Source organism: Corticium candelabrum, chromosome 20 (genome assembly GCF_963422355.1).
Source record: "Corticium candelabrum chromosome 20, ooCorCand1.1, whole genome shotgun sequence".
In the NCBI taxonomy this organism is placed as follows: domain Eukaryota; kingdom Metazoa; phylum Porifera; class Homoscleromorpha; order Homosclerophorida; family Plakinidae; genus Corticium; species Corticium candelabrum.
In genome coordinates this window covers 4,442,156-4,464,607 of record NC_085104.1, presented here as the reverse complement: position 1 = coordinate 4,464,607, position 22,452 = coordinate 4,442,156, and the positions used below count along the sequence as shown (strand labels likewise).

Genomic DNA, 22,452 nt, shown 5'->3' with positions numbered 1-22,452 from the left:
CATGAGACTAGTATTGAACCTTGTGGAACACCAGCACAAACAAGACCTGATTTCGATGAAAATAATTCAAGATTACCCTCTGTTGCTTATTGGAGAGGTAATTGAAGAAGTTGCTCAGATTTTACGATACGCCAGTAATTTCGTGAGAAGACCCTCGTGCCATGCTATCGAAAGCCTTGGTTAATATATCAAAGAAAAGCGACACCAACATTGTGACCAACATCAAGAGCCTCAGACCATTCTTGAATGAGACGTGTCAACTGCAGAGACTTTGAGTCACTGTTCTTAAAACCAGAGTGAGCGTTGCAAATTATAGGCTTCAGAATTTTGTTATGATGACTTTATTTTTTCAATAGTTTGCAGGTGCAACTCAGCTATGATATAGGCATGCAGTTGTTGGAGCAGACAAGATCACCCTTCCTAAACACTGGTGGCACGTTAGCAATATTCGATTCCCATTTGATTTTACTGTATTGTTACATATGTTACGGTATGGTCCCTAGTTGTTGCACACAAGTCAACAGCAAAGCAAACTGCATGCTATTGAGGTGATCTCACCTGGATGGCATTTACATGTGCAATCTAGGCATCATCTATCATTACCTAACAGTAATTAGTAGTCTAGACATACACATGTATGAGCACAAGTGAGCCAGTGCGTTTTGTTACTAACAAAAAAACCTGTAGGACGCGCATTGGATTGCGAATATCCGAGGCCATCACGTGACTTTTATGATGTGCTTCGTTTATTTCTCACTTCCGGGGTTTTGAGTATGAATCACGTTTTGTTGTCAGTATGACGTCATTATCAGAGCGTCTGTTCCTCTGATGCGTGACGTGGCATCAAGGTGCTTGTTTGAAAGAGAGATCGTATTCGTGTTTGTTGATATGATGAAAGAAGAGATCAGCTGTGCAGCGCAGTTCGTATCTAGCTTGTTGAGAGAGCGTCATTCAGCTCCTGAACGGGACAAAGTAGTACGCTTCACAAACAAGCTTCAGGAGTTACTGAGAGAACGTTTTCACGACCACTGGCATCCAGAGAAGCCTCTTCGGGGAAGTGCCTTTCGCTGTATTCGGATAAATCATAAACTAGACCCTGTGGTGGAACAAGCTCTTTTACTCAGTGGATTGCGGCCTGGTGCTGTTCAGTTACCAAGTGAACTCTCTGTCTGGATCGATCCGTATGAGGTGAGCTACAGAATTGGAGAAGACGGCAGCATCTGTCAACTTATGGCAATTAACTGCAGTAACTAGCAGCGTGACGTCATTGTAGAGATTTTAAAGTATGGTACACTTGGGAAGTACTAGGACACTTCATATCTGTACAGTTTGTGTAAGCATGCAGCAGTAGCTACGAGCGGAGACGAGAAATTGGTCAGATAGGGAGTTGGTCATGATTAGCTAACCTGGCAACAAGCCAGCTAACAACGTTGCCATCTGTGCGTCGTTTCTTGACAACTTGCAGTGGTACTGGGAACTTCGGTCAACCCAGGTGGTAGTTTAATTAATTTAAATAGACTTACCGTGTAGAAAACAGAAGTGCGAGCTCGCATACCTACTGTAGATATTCTACAGCACTGTACAAGCACACGCAGTAGGTACCGGACAGTCACACACCTCAATGATTTGATATGTTTTGTGGTGTCGTGGGGAAGAATTCTAGATTTTTCGTTTATCAACGCAGACTACAGTTTTGCAGTTAAGAATTGATCTAGCAAAGCTGCAGTGCAGTGTGTCAGAGAAAATAAGCGGATGTTGGGGGCGGGGTATGCCATGCCTACGAATTATCTTGGGATTTTCCCTTCTTCGCATGATTGCTGAGGTAAGGCGACAATACTGGATGTAAATTGATAATCATTGGCACAGATCTTTCTTTCACATGTACATCAATGTGTCGTCGTAAATTAGAATATCCGGGAGCGCGGTTCAGTGTCCTCGGGGTCAACGTGATAGTTCGGTTGTGATTGACGAGTGCAAGTGCGAACATCGGAATCAATGGCAGCAAGACTTGGTTTTGTCTTCTTTGGGTATGTACGCAGTATCAAACACTTGCGCTTTTTGGATTGCTTTTCAGTCTACTGACTGTTTGTTCACTTCTTCCTAATTAATTCGTAATCGTTCAGATATAACTTGCACTTGTAAAGCTTCATGGGCTGCTTGCTTCGCTAGTGAAATATTGCGCGAAAGAATCGTACACATTGGTGCGTCGTGATCTCAAGTTTGCATTGTCACCTTCCTGGAACAATGCACAGTGCGACGTCTTTGTCACCTCACTGTAGGTGTTATAGCGTTGGACTTCCTAGTTATTTCCTTGCAGGTTTACTGTCTTCGCTCATTTATTTGGTGGTGTAACGGAAGCTAGTAAGAACTTACATGCATGTTTGCTAGGTTGCTGTGTTGTTTCATAGAGCACTGTGTTTGTGTGTTGCAGGAGACATCTGTGCTAGCAGCACGGGTGATCTTCATGCTCCAAGGCACGTATCACTGGAATTGACGTCGCCTAATTATCCTTTCGACTATCCAAACTCAAAAAGCTGTAGTCAGACGATCACTACCAAATCACCCGTATGGTGTGTTCAGATCAATATGGCTCAAATTGACTTGGAGAGCACTGACGACTCCAACTGTCCTTATGATGTTCTATCTTTCTATAATGGCTCTACTACTGTTGATCAGCGCCTTATCAAGAAAATGTGTGGGCAGAGTCTGGGAACACAACCAATCACATTTAACTCTTCAATAATCACTGTCCTTTTCAAGACTGACGCTTCAGTTCAAAAGAAAGGATTCAGACTTAAATATGAAGCTGTTCTTTGTCGTGGTGAGTGGACATACTGGTGGTAGGCTACTAATCGTTAGAAGCATTTATTTCAATGAGCTCTTTAAAATATTAGAAAATGAGGGGTGATGTAGGGATTGCATAAAACAACAGAAACAAGTTTTACATATAGTAGTGATGATGCCCTCTAGTCTTTTCAAACACAGTGGACAACAATGTAGGGAGTGTGGGTTGGAAAGACTAGATGACTTCATCACTATGTAAACTTGTTACCTTGTGCACATACAAAGGGGTAAAATAATTTGTTCGGTTATTGTTGTTGTTGTCCACACACCAATTGCCATATCTGGAGATTTAGGCATCAGAGCGAGTAGAAATTGCTATGAAAACATTGTGGAAATGAAAAAGTAGGAGCTCTATAAAGTTGCTGGTGCTGACAAAGACTCCAGAGGTGAGCAAAGGAGTTTGGGGCAAGGGTTAGGCATGAGTTGGTATCTGAGGCTAGATGTGTGGCTGTGATTCTTGGTAACGAATAGACACGTTACAGTCTTGTCTTCTTAGTGTGAAGTGTGTGCGTGATCGATCTTCGATCAGCACTTGCCATGCTTTTAAAGGGATGCCCGGTATTGGATTGTCGTCTGCACTACAAACATTATATATATATATATATATATATATATATATATATATAGACAACTCAAACCAAGAAGACACTGGGTGTCCAATGTTATTGGTAATAGCTACTCATTGCATTATTACGATTTTTATGCAATGGATAAATAATAATGCACTATAGTACGGTTTGTGCCATAATTATTGAGACTCTTCCAGTTTATGTACTCTCTTGCTAAAACCCACGAATTTGGAATCTAGTTACCAATTAGCGAACAGTAACACATACCCATACAAAGGCGTCACTAGCGGCTAGGTGAGCAGCTGAGTTAGATTACTAGAGTCAGTTTTATGGCCCTGTTTGAGAAAAGAAGGGAGATTGCTGTTCTTTTTGTGCCAGCATTCCAACAACTGAAATTTGTAGGCGCGTTCCATGCGTGTCAAAAGCCACGGTGTATCGAACTGTTGGTAGAATACAAAAAGGTCAGTCAGTTTCTCATCGCTCTTAACGATGAAGAAATAACTAGTTACACACCATTGTTACAGGAAATCAACCCTACTCTTTTGCTGGTTGTCTTGCAGTTGATCTGGCACGAGAAAGAATTCACATCAGCAAGCATTCCACCGTAAGATCTTCACAGAGCAGGTTTCGGAAATCTTCTGCCTGAACAAGTTCTGATGCTGACAGAAACGCATGTGAGGACAAGGTTGGAATGGTGTCTGTGTCGCCGCCATGCTGGCAAACCACAATCTTTATAGATGAGCATACGTTTCAGCTTCATCGCATCTCACTCAGAATTTGGACGCATTTGAATGACAACTCAACATTTCCAGCTACCAAAAATCAAACGAAAGTCAACGTTTGGGGAGGGATGAGTGCTAGAGGCCTAATGGCAGTAACACTATTCAGTGAGAACCTTGACTCGAAATTGTGTAGATTAATTCTGAACAAATGCTTGTTCGAAACTGATGATGTTCTGTGCCCTGATGGTTGGAGGCTACAACACGACAACACACCAGCTCACCGATCAAGAGAAACAAAAGAGTTTCTCGCTCACAGAAATGTTGAGGTGATTTGACTGGCCTGCTAACTCACCAGATCTAAATCCTGTTGAGAGCTTATGGAGTTCGATAAAGCATGAAGTGGAAAAAAGACGCCCAAGAACAAACAGAATTATAAGCCGGGATACTAGACTTGTGGGAGCGCCTTACAGCAGTTGATATCGAACCGTATTTTACGCATTATGTTAGCCGTCTTAGTGAGTGTTTAGCAAATGGTGGTAGTCGTACTAAATATTAATCTGTACCTTAATTAACATTTTTCACCTTGCGCAGTTTTTGTGCATTGTTCTAGAATACTAAATAAGTCTATAGGATTGTCTCATCTACTCTCAAAGCAACCATATGTTTTGCAACAGCTGATCATAATAACTGATTCCGACATTGACATACTCCCGCCAAACAGTCTCAGTAATTATGGCACGAACTGTAGTTAGCCTTGCTTGGCCAGACCATTTCCTGCAGCGTCATACCCTGTCTCATTCAGAAGTATGATGTGGTGGGAAAGGGTCTGGCTACACGAGACTATCTGGTAGACAACCACCAAATATAGTACGCATGGCGTATGTACTACGTTATGAGCTCTTGTTTCTATTGTTTTTATTAAATCTTTACATTTTTAATTTTCATGTTTCTTATTCTAGTTTAGATCATTTCTTGTAGTGCAAAGCACTATACTGTACTTTAAAGCAAAACATAACTGATCCTGATGCTGATGCAGTACTGTACCTGCATTACCTTTGCCAATCTTGATATTGTAAAACAAAGTGTAGTTTAGAGACTGAAGTAGAGTTACTGTGTAATATATGTACTCTGAAAGAAGAAAATTGTGCAGGAATAAAGTCACCTGATTTCAGGGGACATCGCTATTAGTGTGAAATTAATTTGTGCGATAACAAGTTGTCTCCGTTGGCAACTGCTATGCTGCTGGTGGATAGACTGCTAGTATCAGATACAGGTGGCACAAGCACTCTCCTTTTGTGTGAAGATTTGCGCTTGAAATAGTTTAAGATAGACATTTGCAAAGCAAAGACACTAGCTGACATGTCATGTGACTGGCGTTGTCTAGGTCATGAGCCAGTGCACATTAGCCGCAAGGCTAGCACGTGTCTTGGTACTAAGCATGAGCAAAGGGAAAACATATGTGTGGAATTTAATTGTGCTATATAAGCTGTGATCGCATAAAATTGCATGAAGTTTCCCCTACACAATTTTCTTCTTTCAGGATAGCTGCCCTTCTATCCCAAATGACGCTACTGCATAAACTTAAGTTAATTACTGTAAATCCACACATTTTCATATGCGTTTTATTTTTGTATTGTCCGTACAACTCCTAAATGTACTAAATTAAGGTGCATACTAAATTTTTCTTGGATGACAAACTGTTATTACAAATCGCCACTATATCGATATTGATGATGTACAGTACCACAACATGAGATTCAACTGAACAATACACTGGTTTTACAACAACAAATGACCAAAATGAAACTCTACATGTACATACAGCATGTCCAGTCTGCAACATTATGATGTCACTCAACTCAAACTGTTTCTGAAAGTACTCTGACAGACATCTAGCAATGGCATCAACAGAAGATGAACCAGAGAGTTGGTGTTCTTGCAGCAGTGATGGTTTGTTCTTTCGAATTAGTCTTAATGCGCACCCCAACACTACACTTAGGTTGACAATGCAGCTGCTGTCTTGCAAGGCATGCAAGTAATGTAAGTCATTACTTTTTTGTCCAATGTCAGTTCAAAAAGAAGGTGTCTAGCTGCCGCGACCTTTTTCTACTAAATTTTTAGTTGTGCTATTTCTTCAGGCCGTCGGTCCGATACTAGTAACTGTTTTTGATATGCATTGCAGATTGATTGAACTGTTGACTTTTGTGATTTTGTGGTTCAAGAATTTTTGTAGAAGAGCACGTGCCCTCGTAAAAGTTCACATTCTTCAGCGATTTGGGCAAATGGTCAGCCTAGTCTTGGAGTCGTAGATGTGGTATTGTTCTCTCTTTATGCTCTTGGCTGCCAAGTGATCTCGATCCAGCGCTTTCTCTACACAACTGCCATGTCCTCTTGTTGGATCTCGGATCCTGCTCGCGATCTCCTTGGTATTGGTAGTATTTCTTTTTGGTCTTTTGTCATGAGCCAAGCATGGATACCACTTTGCTTTAGCTTACTCATGAATCACGTACGCTAACGCATGTACAGAATGAAACAGTTACTGTACTAGCGTGCACTAAAATTGTTTGTTAGAGCCTATACGAAAACATGATGCGTATGAAAGGTCTTCTGGTAAAATGTACGAAAATAGCTGCTTGCGAAAATTTGTGGATTTACAGTATTAGATTCTGATTCTCCTGATGTCCTGTTCTTGGTGTGGAGAGCAGTAAATTTAAATCTATTACTGTACTTCCACACTTGATTGGCATGTTGTTAATTATGGGGTTTAGCTAGTGCCCGTATACCCTGAGCTATACTGGCATGCCGGCATATTGGGGGCAAAAATAGCAAGGAATAGAATGCAATGTCAGGCAACACTGGATGGGCACACATGAGTATACCTGTATCACAAACAAAGGAAACATTATATAATCATAATGCACTCCTAATAGTCTATGCATTTAAATGAGGTATTGGTCCGGGTCTAGACGTAGCGCATTGTGGTAAAGGTTTAGTTGAGCCTTGTTCCAAATCCATTGATTTTCATGGATCAAGAATAGTTTCCTAACGTCTTGACGTTGCCCTATATTTCATACTTAGACAATTGCGTTGGACCAAGATTTCATGTCTGAATCTAGAGGGTATCCTAAACTAGATGCGGTACTCTATTGTATGCCATCCATGATGGTCAGTTGTAATCAAACTGACCAAATCTAGGTAAAGAAGTTTGCTTAGCTATCACTGATGTATGGGGCATTGGTAATGCGACAAGACTTTTGTGCAGATGATTGAGAACTGGGTCTTGTTGCTGCTTTGCTTGAAGTCTGTCTTTAGGTGATGTGAAGAATATGAGATGTGAAAGAATACAAGTTGCCAAACTCTGGCTGGTTGTTGAATTTTGCATAGTATTCTTAACAGTGCTGCAACTAGACAAAGCGTGGGCATTGCCCTTCAGTGCATGTGGTTGATAATCTTGAAGTCATATGCAGGTTTAGAGTCTACCTACCGAGCATGCTATCCACCTCCTGAGCTGCCAACCATAATGGTTATGATCGGTGTATACTATAAATGCCTGGCCAAGCAGACAATGACAAAAGTGTTTGATATCATATGTTAATGCTAAACATTCTTTCTGAATTATGCTGTATTGATTTTGATTTTGTCAGCACTCAACCCATGTAGGCGATCACTATTTTAGGATTGCACCAAATGTTATGTCACTCACATTTTTTGTTTATGGTATGAAAAGCTTTGCATTTAGGATGGGCGAGGACTGGCAAAGAGGTTAGCAAGTATTTCAGTTTCCCAAAAGCGGACTGACACTCTAATCAAACAAATGGTTCGTTTGATGGAATTGTGTAGAGGAGCTCTGCTACATTAGTGAAATGATGTCTATATTGCCAGTAGTCCTTGTCAGTCCCAAAAAACGATGACTGTTGTTGCATTAAGGTACAGGCCATTCTTTAACTGTTTGAATTTGTTTTGTTTGGAACCATTTCACTAGCTGTGAATACATGGTCGAGAAAGGAAATTCAATATCGGCAAAGTTACACTTTGTATTGGCCATTCGTGAACGTCTTTGTTGAAATAATAGCAGGAACACTGATATGTCACTCACAATTGTACCACCTTTTGCCATCAGTGTAGTTGTCCTGTAGTTTAATGTAATATATGAACAGTCAGGCAACATGTAGACATGTAATATGAGTGGAGTAATATAACTCTATGGTTAGTTGTTTTCAGAATTTGACTACAACAGCAGCTAGGAAGATATTCACGAGTGTGGGGTGTGTGTGGGGTGTGGGGGTGTGTGGGGTGTGCGTGTGGGGTGTGGGTGTGTGTGGGGTGTGGGTGTGTGTGGGGTGTGCGTGTGGGGCGTGGGTGGGTGGGGTGGCTGTACCTGGATGTTATCATGAGTAAGCAAAAAGACTACCTTGCTTGCCGGACCATATACAGGTTTTCAAAAGTCACGGACACAAAATTTTCAATTTCTAGACTGAGTGAGGGGGCTTAAGCCCCCGCCCTCTGCTTCCTACGCTGGTTCTACAATGCTCTACCACCCACTTTCTGGTCTGACACAACTTGATATCAATTAATTTGTACTAACACATGTTATTCAGTTTACTACTATTTCATAACGTACATTGTAACGTTTACATTTGTTTTTCTTAGGATTTCCTCGTTGTAGCAGAAGTCTGACTGCAGATAGCGGAACTGTGACTTCACCTGGATATCCACTTAAATATCCTGATAACTCCAAGTGCTACTTGTACATTCAGGTTCCATCTACTTGCAGAGCAAAGCTTGTATTTACAACTTTCCAATTGGAATCGCAATCATCTTGTACATATGATTCACTGGAGATCTTTGATGGCTACTTGCCTGAGTCTAGTAAAAGTGTTGGCAAGTATTGTGGTAGTTCTCTTCCGGCACTTATTATGTCTTCAACAAATGAGCTTTTGCTCTACTTCGTGACTGACGGATCTGTTACAGAGGCAGGATTCAGTGCTCAGTATAGTGCTGGTAAGTTGATTTGTAGTAGTTGAAAGATCGGTTTTAAATACATTGTAATGTTTATGGTTTGAAGTTTACTGTGTTTGTCTCTGAAAAAAATTATTAGTTTGTAAATGCCTTTACTATGGGAAATTTGATGTTTGGAAAGCAGACATAATAATTGCACGTAGTCCAAGAATGCTTTAAGGTATTGCTAAACTTGAAAATTAGGTGTTGTTTAAAGTTTGCATAGATGTGTCGTGTGACAAAGTTATTGTATCATACATACATGTAATCATGACCAACTGCTTTGCTGGTGAAGCTTGAGAGGATGCAGACATTTCTCATAATGGTGGACTGGTTATAGTTCTCAATTGATTCTTTATGGTGGAAATCCTTTGCATATCAGCATCACAACTCATACTTGCTTCTATGGACATTGGTGATGTTTATGTTGTTTCCATCAGAGTACTTTAGCCAGAGTATCTTCACCAGCACTACAGCTGTGCCAGTTGGCCATGGGCTGTTGGCTGGCAAAGAAATGGTACCTCAGACCCTTTGCAGTCTCACGTTTGTGGAAGTGGTAAAATGTGTCACACTATGTATATACTGAAAATTGCAACCATTTGCCATGGCAGTTACACACAGTTGCATGGTTTCAAGTGCAAATGTTATTTGTAACAGTTTCATACTTGGGGTTACCATAACTGATACTTCGTCTAATCTTGGAACTGTTTTTGTTTGTGTTTTGTATATATATTTTTGATTTTGTATCAATCAATGGATACATACAATTATATGAATTGTGGCATCGTGAGTGCAAAAGTGTGCAATGTATACTTCTAAAGTGTGTTTCGATGTCTCATCTTCATTAGAGCAGTAGAATGAATGCGTTATTAATTTGTGGTGTAGTCAGTCAAATTGTGTCTTTATTGCTTACCAAAGTCTGAGTGAGTGATTGTGCAGATCGATTCTTTTTTTGCTGTTGGGATACACAGCACTGCATAATATGGTATAGTATGATATTACTTTAATACTGTTGGTTTGCAATTGTACTAAACTATGAAATGTTAATGACTGTTTTTTTCTTAGTTTGTCCTAGTGCTTGTAACTCCAGTCCTTGCCAGAATGGTGGCTACTGTGAAACAGTTGGATATGATTCGTATCGGTGTCACTGCCAGCATGGTTATGGAGGACATAACTGTGACACAAGTAATGAATTTGATGAAACTATTTGTTGACTTGATTATGCAATTTCTATAGTGTGATTGCTGTTAGGTGTATGTTTTCATGACGTCACCTCTGGCTCTGGACGTATTGTGTCTCCAGGTTATCCACGTTTGTACCCCAACAGTCTTCTGTGTGACTTTAGAATATGTGCTACGGATACTGATTTTGTTGTTCTTCGGTTTGATGATTTTCGTGTACAAGATTCTCACAGTTGCTCTAGTGATCGCCTTGAGATCTTTGATGGTGATTCACCTACTAGTAGTTTAATTGGAGTTTACTGCGGACAGTTGTCGACAATTCTTGTTAACAGTACTCATGAGTGTTTGTTCGTAAGGTTCACAGCTGATAGACACTCTGGAGCTTCAGGTTTTCAAGCACAATATTATTCAGGTCAGCTTTTTCTATGCTGTAAATTTACAGTGTAGGATTACAGTGTGCATTTATGTAACTGTTGGGCTGTACAGTAGATTGTTTTTATGTTTCAGTGAGTCACTTGACCTTAAGCTTAGATGAAAGCTGTTACTGTTTTACAGTAATATTATTGATGTTTTTAGCATTTAGTACTTATTAAACTGGTTTTAGAAGCACTTTGATTGTCGTACTTGATTTATATCAGATGATACTGAATAGGTTATGTTTTTGCAAGTTGTGGTCTTACATATTGTGTGGATTTACCTTTTTGTTTGCTTGAAGATTATACTTTCGGTATATCGGCATGAAAATATCTTGTTAATTTAGTGGCTCAAGGACAGGCACTGGAAGCTTGTAGCAATAAAAATGGAGGCTGTGAACAACTTTGTGTTTCTGGAGACTTTCGTGATTATACTTGTGCCTGCAGACCTGGTTATCGTCTCGAGAAAGATGGTTACTCGTGTGAAGGTATGAATTGCAAGTATTGGGTTACATGCAGCTAATTCTGTGGAAATGTGGCTGTGGCTGACAGATGTGGATGAGTGTATTCCTGCTTTGAAGCTTCATGATTGTGAATTTCCTGCTACTTGCGTCAATACAAGGGGCAGCTACTATTGCCAATGTAATCGCAATGGCTATCGTTTGGGCAACAACTCTAAATCATGTGTTGGTGAGAAGCTTATTCTTATATCAACAGTTGCATTGGCAGGTGTACAGTGTATTTGTAGTTAATCAAGGAAAATAATTAATTATGGATAGCTATATGCTGAAGTCATCTGGACAGGAAATTAGACTGAAGTAAATTTGTTAGTATTGAAGTGAATTAAACAGATGACCTTGACAAATAGATTTTGTAGTGCACCTGATTTGTGATAAAGATAGCCTTGTACCAGACTCTCTTGTGCTGATGTGGTTGGTTCTGGGAACTGGGCACAGCAGCACAAGAGGGTCTCTGGTACAAGGCTATGATAATGAAAGGAAATTTAAGGTAGAAGCAGATGATGACCTTTGGCGAACTGGGGCTTGTGATAAGGAAAGAAACTACTTTGTGATTTCGTATTTTTTGTGTTTTTACTTGCACATGTGTGTGTGTGTGCGTGCATGTGTGTGTGTGTGTGTGTGTGTGTGTGTGTGTGTGTGTGCGTGCGTGCGTGCGTGCGTGCGTGCGTGCGTGCGTGCGTGCGTGCGTGCGTGCGTGCGTGCGTGCGTGCGTGCGTGCGTGCGTGCGTGCGTGCGTGCGTGCGTGCGTGCGTGCGTGCGTGAGTGTGTGTGTGTGTGTGTGTGTGTGTGTGTGTGTGTGTGTGTGTGTGTGTGTGTGTGTGTGTGTGTGTGTGTGTGTGTGTGTGTGTGTGTGTGTGTGTGTGTGTGTGTGTGTGTGTGTGTGTGTGTGTGTGTGTGTGTGTGTGTGTGTGTGTGTGTGTGTGTGTGTGTGTGTGTGTGTGTGTGTGTGTGTGTGTGTGTGTGTGTGTGTGTGTGTGTGTGTGTGTGTGTGTGTGTGTGTGTGTGTGTGTGTGTGTGTGTGTGTGTGTGTGTGTGTGTGTGTGTGTGTGTGTGTGTGTGTGTGTGTGTGTGTGTGTGTGTGTGTGTGTGTGTGTGTGTGTGTGTGTGTGTGTGTGTGTGTGTGTGTGTGTGTGTGTGTGTGTGTGTGTGTGTGTGTGTGTGTGTGTGTGTGTGTGTGTGTGTGTGTGTGTGTGTGTGTGTGTGTGTGTGTGTGTGTGTGTGTGTGTGTGTGTGTGTGTGTGTGTGTGTGTGTGTGTGTGTGTGTGTGTGTGTGTGTGTGTGTGTGTGTGTGTGTGTGTGTGTGTGTGTGTGTGTGTGTGTGTGTGTGTGTGTGTGTGTGTGTGTGTGTGTGTGTGTGTGTGTGTGTGTGTGTGTGTGTGTGTGTGTGTGTGTGTGTGTGTGTGTGTTTACTGGACTCTGCTGTTTTGGTTGGTACTGTATTTCTAATCTGCCTTGATTATGTTTGCTTAAAGATACACTCCATCGTTTAACACTACGCCCCTGCAAACTTGATTGCATACTATATGCAATTAAGTTGGAAGGTTAGGCTGAACTACCGGCAAAGCTGGATATCAGAGTGTAGTCACTGTTACAAATAAGGAAAACGTATGAGATCGATTTTGAAATCTCGTTGAAGCAGACTTCATGTTGCGCTCAAACCAACTTGTCATCTTTCTCAGGTTGAAGGCACCAAATAGGTTATCTTTTACACAAAGCCAGGTATGAACATGCGATCGCTACATATCAGCTTGAAAACAGAGTGCGTACAATGATCACGTGGTAAGCAATAAGTAGGTCACATGATAAGTGCAAATTTACAAATGCAGTGCAGTTGGTCCTTTTAGCCTTGCATGCACATTCATGCTCATTTCATAACACGAGCACATTTTCTCAACATCTTGCAAGTGACTTCTAGCATTCTGATATTAGCAAGGATTTTAACTTAGTTTCCATTGACGGAATCTTCTTCACACGACCATCCTATGTGCTCTGTTTTCACGCTATTTGTAGCTAATACCTAGCCCTCTATATATATGCAATAAAGTTTGCAGGGGCTTAGCGCTAAACGACGGAGTGTTGCTTTAAGTGGTATGTGATTCCAAGCTGTCTTATTTATCTAGTTTTTACATAACCAAAACGTTTCTGTAAGTACATGTTCATTACCCCATGTACATGCACAAAGGGGTACAGTAGTCGGTTCTGTTGTCCACATGAACTAATTGCTACATCTGAAGGTTTAGGCATCAGTGAGTTATGTTTTCCATTAAACCATTGCAAATTAAAAGTAGGAGCTCTATAAACTTACTGGTGCTGACAAAACTCTACAGCCAAGAAGGAAGTTTTGGACAAACTTTGGACACGCATTGGTATATGAGCTATCACAACTGTGATTCTTGGTAGAAGATAAACACATTAAATCCTCATCTTCCAATCTTCTAAATAAATGAAGTTTGGAATGCTCTTCGATCAGCAACTGAAATGCTTCTTTCGAAGAGGACTCTGTTTTGGATCGTCGTCGGCTGCACCTCGTGTAAAGTTGTAAATGGCAGGCATGGGATTAAGATGTGTTCACACACTTCTAATTTGTAAAGTAACCATTTTGATGATCCTTTTCCGAAGTTTATTTTTATCAGCGCTGATGGAGAACGAAACTATAAAGTTGGGGATATGTCACATGGGTGCTGGATTTGTGGATAATATAAAGTGTCTAGTATGAGTAGAGAAGTGCCATTGTCATCTGACATTATACATATAGGTATTAAAGACACTTCATGATGTATCATCCAAGATGGCAGCATTTATGTGACATGCCCTTGTCTGTATGACTTTGTTTATGTATATTGCTGCATGTGAGAACCAAAGTTGCTAAAAGGGTTGCTGTAATGAGTACTTTTAGTGTGGATGAAGTATTTTATAGGCTTTAACAAGTCTGTTGTTCTGGTCTGTTACTGAATTACTTTGAGATATGAAAGAACTGTAATTGTCGTCTCATTAGCTCTAGGGAAATCAAGCAGATTTGAGATCTCATTTTCATTATTTGTCAAGTATGGTAATGGTGTTCATTGAAATCATATATCATAAATATAACTGGAATTATTGAATTAGACTTCCGATGATCTTATTCTAAAGATAGATGTTTTATATGCGGTAATTAACTGTGGCTGTAAAAATGCTATTTTTATCTGTTGTGCTTGAGCTTGACAGACATGTAACTGCAATTGCTGTGTGTTGTGGTTGTGTATAGTGGCGTATACAGAATTATTACTTGTACATTATATAATCGATAGCAAGTTTTGTCAAGTTTTCAATTTGTGCATATCTTGGTTGTTTGTAATGTCACATGTGGCATCTTTGGAATAGACAGCAAAGTTATCAATTTGTGTTTTGTGTGATCTTATATGATTAGTGTTTTGTTTAGATGTTGATGAGTGTTCAACACCTGAGGTCCATGCTTGTAGCCAACAGTGTCACAACACAGAAAGTAGCTACTTCTGTGGTTGCAATTCAGGATATGTTCTAACGTCTAATGCCAAGCAATGTGAAGGTCTCAGTTATTACAATACCATACTTGTCGTGCTTTGCTTTACATGTAATTCTAAGCTCAGTTTTGTGCAATTAGACATTGATGAGTGTGCTTCAAGTCGAGGAGGCTGTGATCATCGTTGTCATAATACTCCTGGATCATTTGAATGTCGCTGTCGTAAAGGATTTAAACAAGACAGTAAAAATCTAAGGAAGTGTGTTGATGAAGATGAGTGTGCTCTATCTACAGAAGAACAGTGCCCACGTTGTAAACTTACAAAAGACAATTGGTATGTCGTAATAAGTAGATCTACTGGAACACATTTCAGATGTTTCGTAATTGTTGCCTTGGATCCTCGATACTCTGGTTTGAAAAATGTACACGAAATCAAAATGTTGAAATAAGATAACCTTATCATGGCAATGCTGGAAGGATGTGATACCATACTGCAAAACTTTACATTCTTACTTTTAATTCTACGTAATGATTACATTTAGCACTAGCTAGAGTACTGGTATAATCCGCATATCAACACATTCAGATTCTGTACACTGAACCGCCTATCAGAACACAGGGCAGTCTACTTCTTAACTCACAGCCTTCTGTTCTTGTCTAACTTGTGCATTGAAAAGGCTTGTCTTCGAGTATGCGCATAATCTGGACTGTGTTCTTTAAGATTGATATAAAGTATTAGTTTGCTCTGATGCACTGGAGATATGTTGAAAGCTCTCTGCTGCTCTCTAGAAACAATGTGCTAACTATCTGGCTATTTTTGCTATACTTTTATGAACATTTGCTAACAGAAACAGCCTGAAATAATGCTCCCCCTTATCTAGTGCTTGATAATTCAGAACTACCTACCTCAGAATTTCTGATGTGGTTTGGATTTGCAAGTACACAGTACAAAGGATCAACTGCAGTCGAATGAGAAAGGGTTTGGATTAGTGAGGTGTAATGGATTGGTGGATTAGCAATGTTCCTCTGCGCGTGATGTTACCAACTATCGAATTGTGCCTAGCTATACATTTGTGGATGATAAGAAGAGGCAGTCACATGATGTTTAACAGTAGATTGTTGTAGTACACGTAATAGTGTATGTTGCTTTGGATATCTGACATGACTATGAAACATTGCAGAGCTAATAGAATACAATGAATAATGTGCTGTTGTAATGTATGTGTTTAATTGCATTATATATGCAGGTATCGATGCAATTGTCCTGATGGGTTTCAACAGGCTGAGAACCCAGTAAAAGAAGGATATGGTTGCATTGACATCAATGAATGTGAAGTGACACAGAATATATGTGGAAGAAATGCCAGATGCTTGAATACTGAAGGAAGTTACACTTGTAACTGCAAAGTTGGATTTGTAAAGTAAGATGTACTGACTGGTCGTTGTGCTTTGTCAATATAATAATGGTAATCATTGTCTAATTACAAATACATGTAAAGCCAAATTACATAGACTAGTAGTTAGATTCAGTGTTCTTCTCCAGTACCGGTTCTACCAGCATTTTGCTGGTCAGGGTAGTGAGATATAGCCGGTTGAAGCATGAAAAGTAACCATTATTGCCGGTTGGGGAGTGGACATAGCAGGCATGATTCATGAACAATTGTGTTAGTATAACAGTACCACAGAAATGGCAATCAACATTCAGGAAGTTGTCACATAGTGGTCTCGGCGTCAAGGGTTATAGTGTTAATTGTTTCCAGGTTAGTGCAACTTGTATGATGAGTCTGGCTTACCAGCACAAAATGAAGTCGTATCTTTCTGGCATCATACTCTTTTTTTGCAGTGTCCTCTGCTCATCATTGGCTAATTGCCAATCTTGTCATGTATACACCTATACTGTGTGACACTTGGAATACTGTTACAGAAGACCCATGCCCCTGAGTCTTTTCTAGTTAATGAAGTCATGACATAATGTAAAGAGTTGCAGTTGTAGGGGTAACGTTTGGTTCTACATAGTAAATAGTAGTAGTTTACGCATGACAGGAAGCAAGCGTTTAGAAGGCATGTATTCGTTCAATACTCTAAAAGAGAATAGTAGCATTTGCAACAAAGCTCGTCTGGACATTAAATCACAAATTCGTGCTTCTGCTTGGTTGTGGGCCATTCCAAACAAAAATGTAGGCCTTTTCATGGCTAGCCATGAATTTATTGTTGCCTTGAAGCTCTGGCTTGGAGTAACAATCTTTTTTTGCAAAGCCTACTTTGTGGTAACGTAATTGATTCTTTTGGGGATGTGTGTGTGTGTGTGTGTGTGTGTGTGTGTGTGTGTGTGTGTGTGTGTGTGTGTGTGTGTGTGTGTGTGTGTGTGTGTGTGTGTGTGTGTGTGGTGTTCGTCTATTTTGAATGTGAGTTACTTTTTGCATTGATTCTTTTGGTTGACTATAGCGGATCTAGTTCTTGTATTGACATCAATGAATGCATCACAGAGAATGGTGGATGCGAAGATACTTGTGTTAATGATCGAGGATCATATCATTGTGCTTGTTCAAGTGGCTACTCACTGACACGAAACAAACACAATTGCACAGACATAAATGAATGCACAAATGGTGCAGCAAATTGTAGTCAGTCATGTGGAAATACTGAGGGCAGTTATACCTGCAGCTGCAACTCTGGATTTGTACTGGATAGTGATGGACAGACGTGCAATGATTTGAATGAATGTGAAGCAGGAATAGCAAACTGCTCGCAGTTTTGTAACAATACTGGTGGAAGCTATTACTGTAGCTGTGAATCAGGATATCGTCTGCTTACTGATAGACATCAGTGCAGAGGTGAGGTGTATACAAAGGCTACATAACTTTGAAAGTTTGTAACTACTGCTGCAGCTTAGATAATTTTGCTTCTGCAACTTAATGTTCTGCTTGGTACTTATGTTATCAATAAAGGTTGTACGTAATATAGGGTATGGTGCATGCCTGCAAACACGGATGACTAGAAAGGCATACAATGTGGTAGTTGGATGACTAGAAAGACATCACAGGTTGGTGATAAGAGATAATTACATAAACTCAAGACAAGTTTGGCATCATTGTTTGTAATTCAGACACTGATCAAATGTAGAATTCGAATTGGATTTTGCCAATAATGGACGTTGTAATCAAACAGGTTGTCCATGTCGATCCTAGATTCTGACAGTCTTGATATAATTTATTTGAGAATTACTTTGGTGTTGCATCTTTGAAGAATTTCTGAGAAAATTTTTATCCAAAATTCTTAAATTGGCTCGCATTGCTAAAGATTGTTCATCCATAAGGCTGCATTGGTTCAAAAGACAGTGTAGGAAAGTACTTAGGAAGACTACACTTACTAGCAGACATACAAACAGGTAAACATGGAGATGACTGGACTTACGGATACATGGGAACAGTGTAGGTGTAGATGGGCAGAAGAAATAAGGAAGACAGAAATGAAGATTGGCAAACAAAAAGTTGACAGTACCTAGGTATGTTATTATGATGACAAGAACAGAATGCTTGTTGTGTAGTTGACTGACTGATTTTTGCATGCCTAGATTATTATATTTGAAACAGCCACAAGTTAGTTGATTACAGTATTATAAAATAATAAACATGTTGTCAACAGATGGAGCATCTGCTCTCTCTATCCTTGTGTTTACGGTATAGACATCAACGAGTGTGCAGTAAACAATGGAGGCTGTGACCATCGATGTCACAATTTTCCTGGTGGATATTCTTGCAGGTGTCATGTAGGCTACACGACTGATGATGGTGGCATCACTTGCAACGGTTAGTTTGTGCCATATATCATTGGATTTAATGAATATAGCTGCTGCCTATCACTAGATATTGATGAATGTCAGTTAAATCCATGTAATATGACATGTCAGAATACTAATGGAAGTTATTATTGTGAATGTCCATCTCCACAATTTCTACTGCATTCTAATGGCCAGGACTGCATAGGTAATAGAAAATGATGCAGTTAGTTCACCTTGTAGCAGTGATGTCTCAATTTGACTGCAGATGTTGATGAATGTCAAACTAATAATGGTGGCTGCCAGCAACTGTGTATGAACACATACGGAGGGTATATAGTGTAGTAATTGTCTGTAGCCATTTCATTAGCAGATATGCTTTTGTAGGCGTGAATGCATGTGCTATGAAGGGTATCGAAAGCAGGGACGGCATGGCAGAGGGTGCAGAGGTAAGGCTAGTGTTCTGTGTTATTAATTTGTGATTGTGGCTTATGTACTTAATGTCATTAATAAATGTAAATTTTACGGGCTGTATACTTTTTGTGTGGATTTGCAATTTGTCAATCTAGTATGTAGCTGATAACAAACTTGGTTGTGTTTGTGTAGATATTGATGAGTGTAGCACAGGAGAGGACAGCTGCCACCATAATTGTATTAATACCGTTGGCTCATACAACTGCAGCTGTAGGAATGGCTTCCTTATGCAAGCTGACGGCAGAACATGTGTTGGTCAGAATGCAGACTTTATAGTTTGATCCGATGTGGCTGTGGCGTAACTGATTGCTCTTTTAGATATTAATGAATGTGCTCTTAATAGTACTGGTTGCAACCAGTTATGTGAAAATCTACCTGGTGGTTATAGGTTTGTATACATGCACATAGACATGATGATGCAATTATGTGTGCGTGTGTTATTTACGTCTTATGTTTTATTTGTAGGTGCTTATGTTTTTCTGGCTTTGAGGTCAATTCTGATGACTTCCGTGTTTGTGATGATATCAACGAGTGTCTGGATGTAAGTATTATTGAAGTTGAGTTGTACTGCTGCATTAGCTGTTGCTTGCTCTCATTTATAATTGTAAACTACTTTCTTTTTTTTTGAATGTATGGAGTGTATGACGTGTGTGAGTCATACTGTACCAATTGGTGTGTCTAAGCTTGAGTTGTCGTGTTCTTGCAAGCTCGCAAAAATGGTGTTATTGTTTTTGTGTGTAGTTAGAGATTTGTAGTGCAGCACCATTTTAGTGAGTTTGTATGATTGGAAATAGCGTGTCTTGTTGCATTGGATTTAGCTATTGATTGATGTATTTTCAAGTGTACTGAATTTTGAATAGTAAATATGTTACCGAATTTATAGTGCAATACTTTCATATGTGCCAGATAGTTGTAATTGCATGTTAGGATGGTGGTGTAATAGCGTACATGCACTTGTACATGTGTGTTATTACGTAGAATAATGGAAATTGTTCGGGTGGATGTGTCAACATAGTTGGGAGCTATGAATGCACATGTGAGATCGACGAAAAGTTGGGTGTTGACCAACATACGTGTTCTGGTAATCATATTGAAACATCAATTTGTGCTTATTTATTAGCTCTTGCTGCATTTGGTTGCAATAGCTTGTCCTACGTGCAGTGAGTTTCGAGCACTTCAGTCTTCTCTTCGTGAAATGAGAACATTGGTATTAATCATGACTACTTGGTAGTAATTATGTTTTTTCTTTGAGAGGTGATTTGTTTAGATAATGCAGTTGAAAGCAAAGGTTCATAAACTTGAAGGTTGGTTAGTAGGTTTACTATAACTAGCACATCATAGCTTTTTTGCCAGCAAATGGTCAATGCCGAGCTCTGCTCAAATTTGTTTGGTTGATGGATATTCCTAGTATGTGAGCAACAAATTTGTAAAATTTTGAAGTATGAACCCATTCAAGATCTGAACAAGAACACAGGCCTTGGACACAAACACTTACAGGGAATATTCAATTATACTAGCTGTGCTGCTTATCATCATTTATTGTACAGTTGGGCAGTTTGTTGCTTTAGCAAGGCTGTCCACGCTTTTTTTGCAAAAACAGTAGGTTTGCTGGCACAGTTTGACCATGCCAATCTTTTGTAAGCCACATCAGCTGCAGGCATATCCACAAGATGGCAGTTAAAATGAAAACTACGTGACAGTGATGTCACATGTCATCTTAATATCAATAATGTCAGTTTATCAAAGTTTCTTCAGTGACACCTACCTAACACATTTCTAATGATATTTCATAAGAATACTATGGTACATCTACACCAAACGTAAGGTGCTATCATATACTGTATTTATTTCTAGCATCCACCTCCTATATCAACACAAAGAATTGCCTTAGCCACAGAATTTTAGTAGACTTGTTATTTCTGACTGCACCCATAGGAATTTCCACCGACTAATTTGTGGCAGTCCACTGTCCTGCATTGGACCGGACCAAGAATCTTTCCTTAAATATCAGTGCATGTATACATAGAACTTCATTTTGTTGTTGTTAATTATTGTTTATTACAGTGGCAAGCATACAAAACAATGTGCCCGAGAGTGAGCCAAACAGTGTGTCAGCAAGTAGTCGTTCAGCCAAAAAAGGAGCCTGAATGCTGTTGAAATCTACTAATTTGAAGGAACAATGGCAAAGACATGATTTAATTTCAGTAAAAGTAATCATTCATTCACGAACTACTAACTGCTGATTAATGATGTAATGTTGACTGCTGTTCAACATGGAATTATAGATTTAGTCCATTTTGACAAATCAGATGATACACTGCAGCTGTACCCATGTTCTCTTGAGGTCACATATTTCCAGGCTAGGCTTTACAGAGGTTACAACAATAGTAGCTTAGTAAGCACAATTACTGTATGTAACCTGGGGACTCTTTAATACTGTAATAGCCCTTGCCAAGTATTGCACGTGCATGAGAATTTTGCAGGTGTATGCCAGGTGACTAGATGTTTCTGGCATTTATTCATTCTTCTTAGTCATTGAAACTGTTAAATAACAAATGTAGTTATACATTGATTCATTTTGGTACTGGATGTAGGTTATCACAAAATGCACTATCAGCTTGCCAAGACTCTGCATTATACGAGATGTAGTACAATCAAGTTGATCATTGTAAGATTTTTGCTACGTATATATATATATATATATATATATATATATATATACCTACATTACTGCTTGGTTTAATTCTACAAGTTCATTAAAGACTTTCATTTGGGCTAATTATAATTCTGTCTGACAACTTCATAACCTTTAACATGAGAAGGCTTGTTCTTTGGGAACAGGTCACAGCTTTTCAGCATAGGTCTGGTGAGGACAAATTTTAAGATCAGTTTATGTGTGATTCCACCCAATAATATCAGCACGCGTCCCATCCAAGACAGAGAATCATTATACAAGCGGCTCAGCCTGAGCCTGCCAAGAAAATAGAAATAGGTATGAATACTGTCTGGATATATTGCCAAATACACATGGTGGTTGACAAAAAGCTACAGTTAGGAATGTCGTAGTAAGGGTTGAAGGGAGGTAGTTTGTCCTGTGTTGTTACTGTATTTAGCTGTGTGTTGTACGTGTGTTAGTATGCCCCCAGTGGGCACTGCATTACTGTGTGTGATGAAACAAATAAATATTATTATTATTACAAATACACAGGTTGTACGTACATACGTTTATAAATTCATACTCATGTGCGTATGTATCATCATGATACATACACGCATGCATGCAGACAGACAGCTAAGCAGACATACGGAGTCGCGTTGTCGGCCCAGTTCCCGTTGACATCCGGGAAATTGTTTTAGGCCAATCAGGTTGGAAGAGAGGACTCTAGAGCTCTATAGCTATTTAGCCTATGCAATATTCTCTAGATTAGTAAAATCTTTGAGGTAGTACTAATTCAACTTTAAGAATCTATCTGT

The 22,452-nt window shown here is 39.6% G+C and overlaps 2 protein-coding genes across 2 annotated transcripts; both read left to right on the top strand.

The window, feature by feature from the left end:
- The first annotated feature begins 1,812 nt into the window (after positions 1-1,812).
- Positions 1,813-21,300, top strand: LOC134196106 (fibrillin-1-like). Its single transcript, XM_062665185.1, has 23 exons — positions 1,813-2,027; positions 2,318-2,361; positions 2,432-2,821; positions 8,786-9,136; positions 10,199-10,318; positions 10,385-10,726; positions 11,075-11,215; positions 11,280-11,417; positions 14,667-14,792; positions 14,868-15,060; positions 15,974-16,147; positions 17,172-17,560; positions 18,413-18,535; positions 18,593-18,712; positions 18,773-18,836; positions 18,892-18,953; positions 19,111-19,233; positions 19,297-19,366; positions 19,444-19,519; positions 19,957-20,059; positions 20,124-20,185; positions 20,246-20,282; positions 21,043-21,300. The coding sequence occupies exons 1-23, from the start codon at positions 1,996-1,998 to the stop codon at positions 21,123-21,125; spliced, it is 3,363 nt and encodes a 1,120-aa protein (XP_062521169.1). The 5' UTR covers positions 1,813-1,995; the 3' UTR covers positions 21,126-21,300.
- Positions 3,743-4,764, top strand: LOC134196107 (uncharacterized). Its single transcript, XM_062665186.1, has 2 exons — positions 3,743-4,017; positions 4,080-4,764. The coding sequence occupies exons 1-2, from the start codon at positions 3,743-3,745 to the stop codon at positions 4,468-4,470; spliced, it is 666 nt and encodes a 221-aa protein (XP_062521170.1). The 3' UTR covers positions 4,471-4,764.
- Positions 21,301-22,452: the final 1,152 nt, after the last annotated feature.

What these genes read in the sequence shown, in the direction of transcription:
- LOC134196106 (XM_062665185.1), top strand. Translation starts at nt 1,996, where the DNA reads ATGGCAGCAAGACTTGGTTTTGTCTTCTTTGG. An exon ending in TAATGCCAAGCAATGTGAAG is followed by an intron (nt 14,793 to 14,867) that starts GTCTCAGTTATT and finishes TTGTGCAATTAG; the next exon opens with ACATTGATGAGTGTGCTTCA. An exon ending in TGATAGACATCAGTGCAGAG is followed by an intron (nt 17,561 to 18,412) that starts GTGAGGTGTATA and finishes TTTACGGTATAG; the next exon opens with ACATCAACGAGTGTGCAGTA.
- LOC134196107 (XM_062665186.1), top strand. Translation starts at nt 3,743, where the DNA reads ATGGCCCTGTTTGAGAAAAGAAGGGAGATTGCTGTTCTTTTTGTGCCA. An exon ending in ACATCAGCAAGCATTCCACC is followed by an intron (nt 4,018 to 4,079) that starts GTAAGATCTTCA and finishes TGATGCTGACAG; the next exon opens with AAACGCATGTGAGGACAAGG.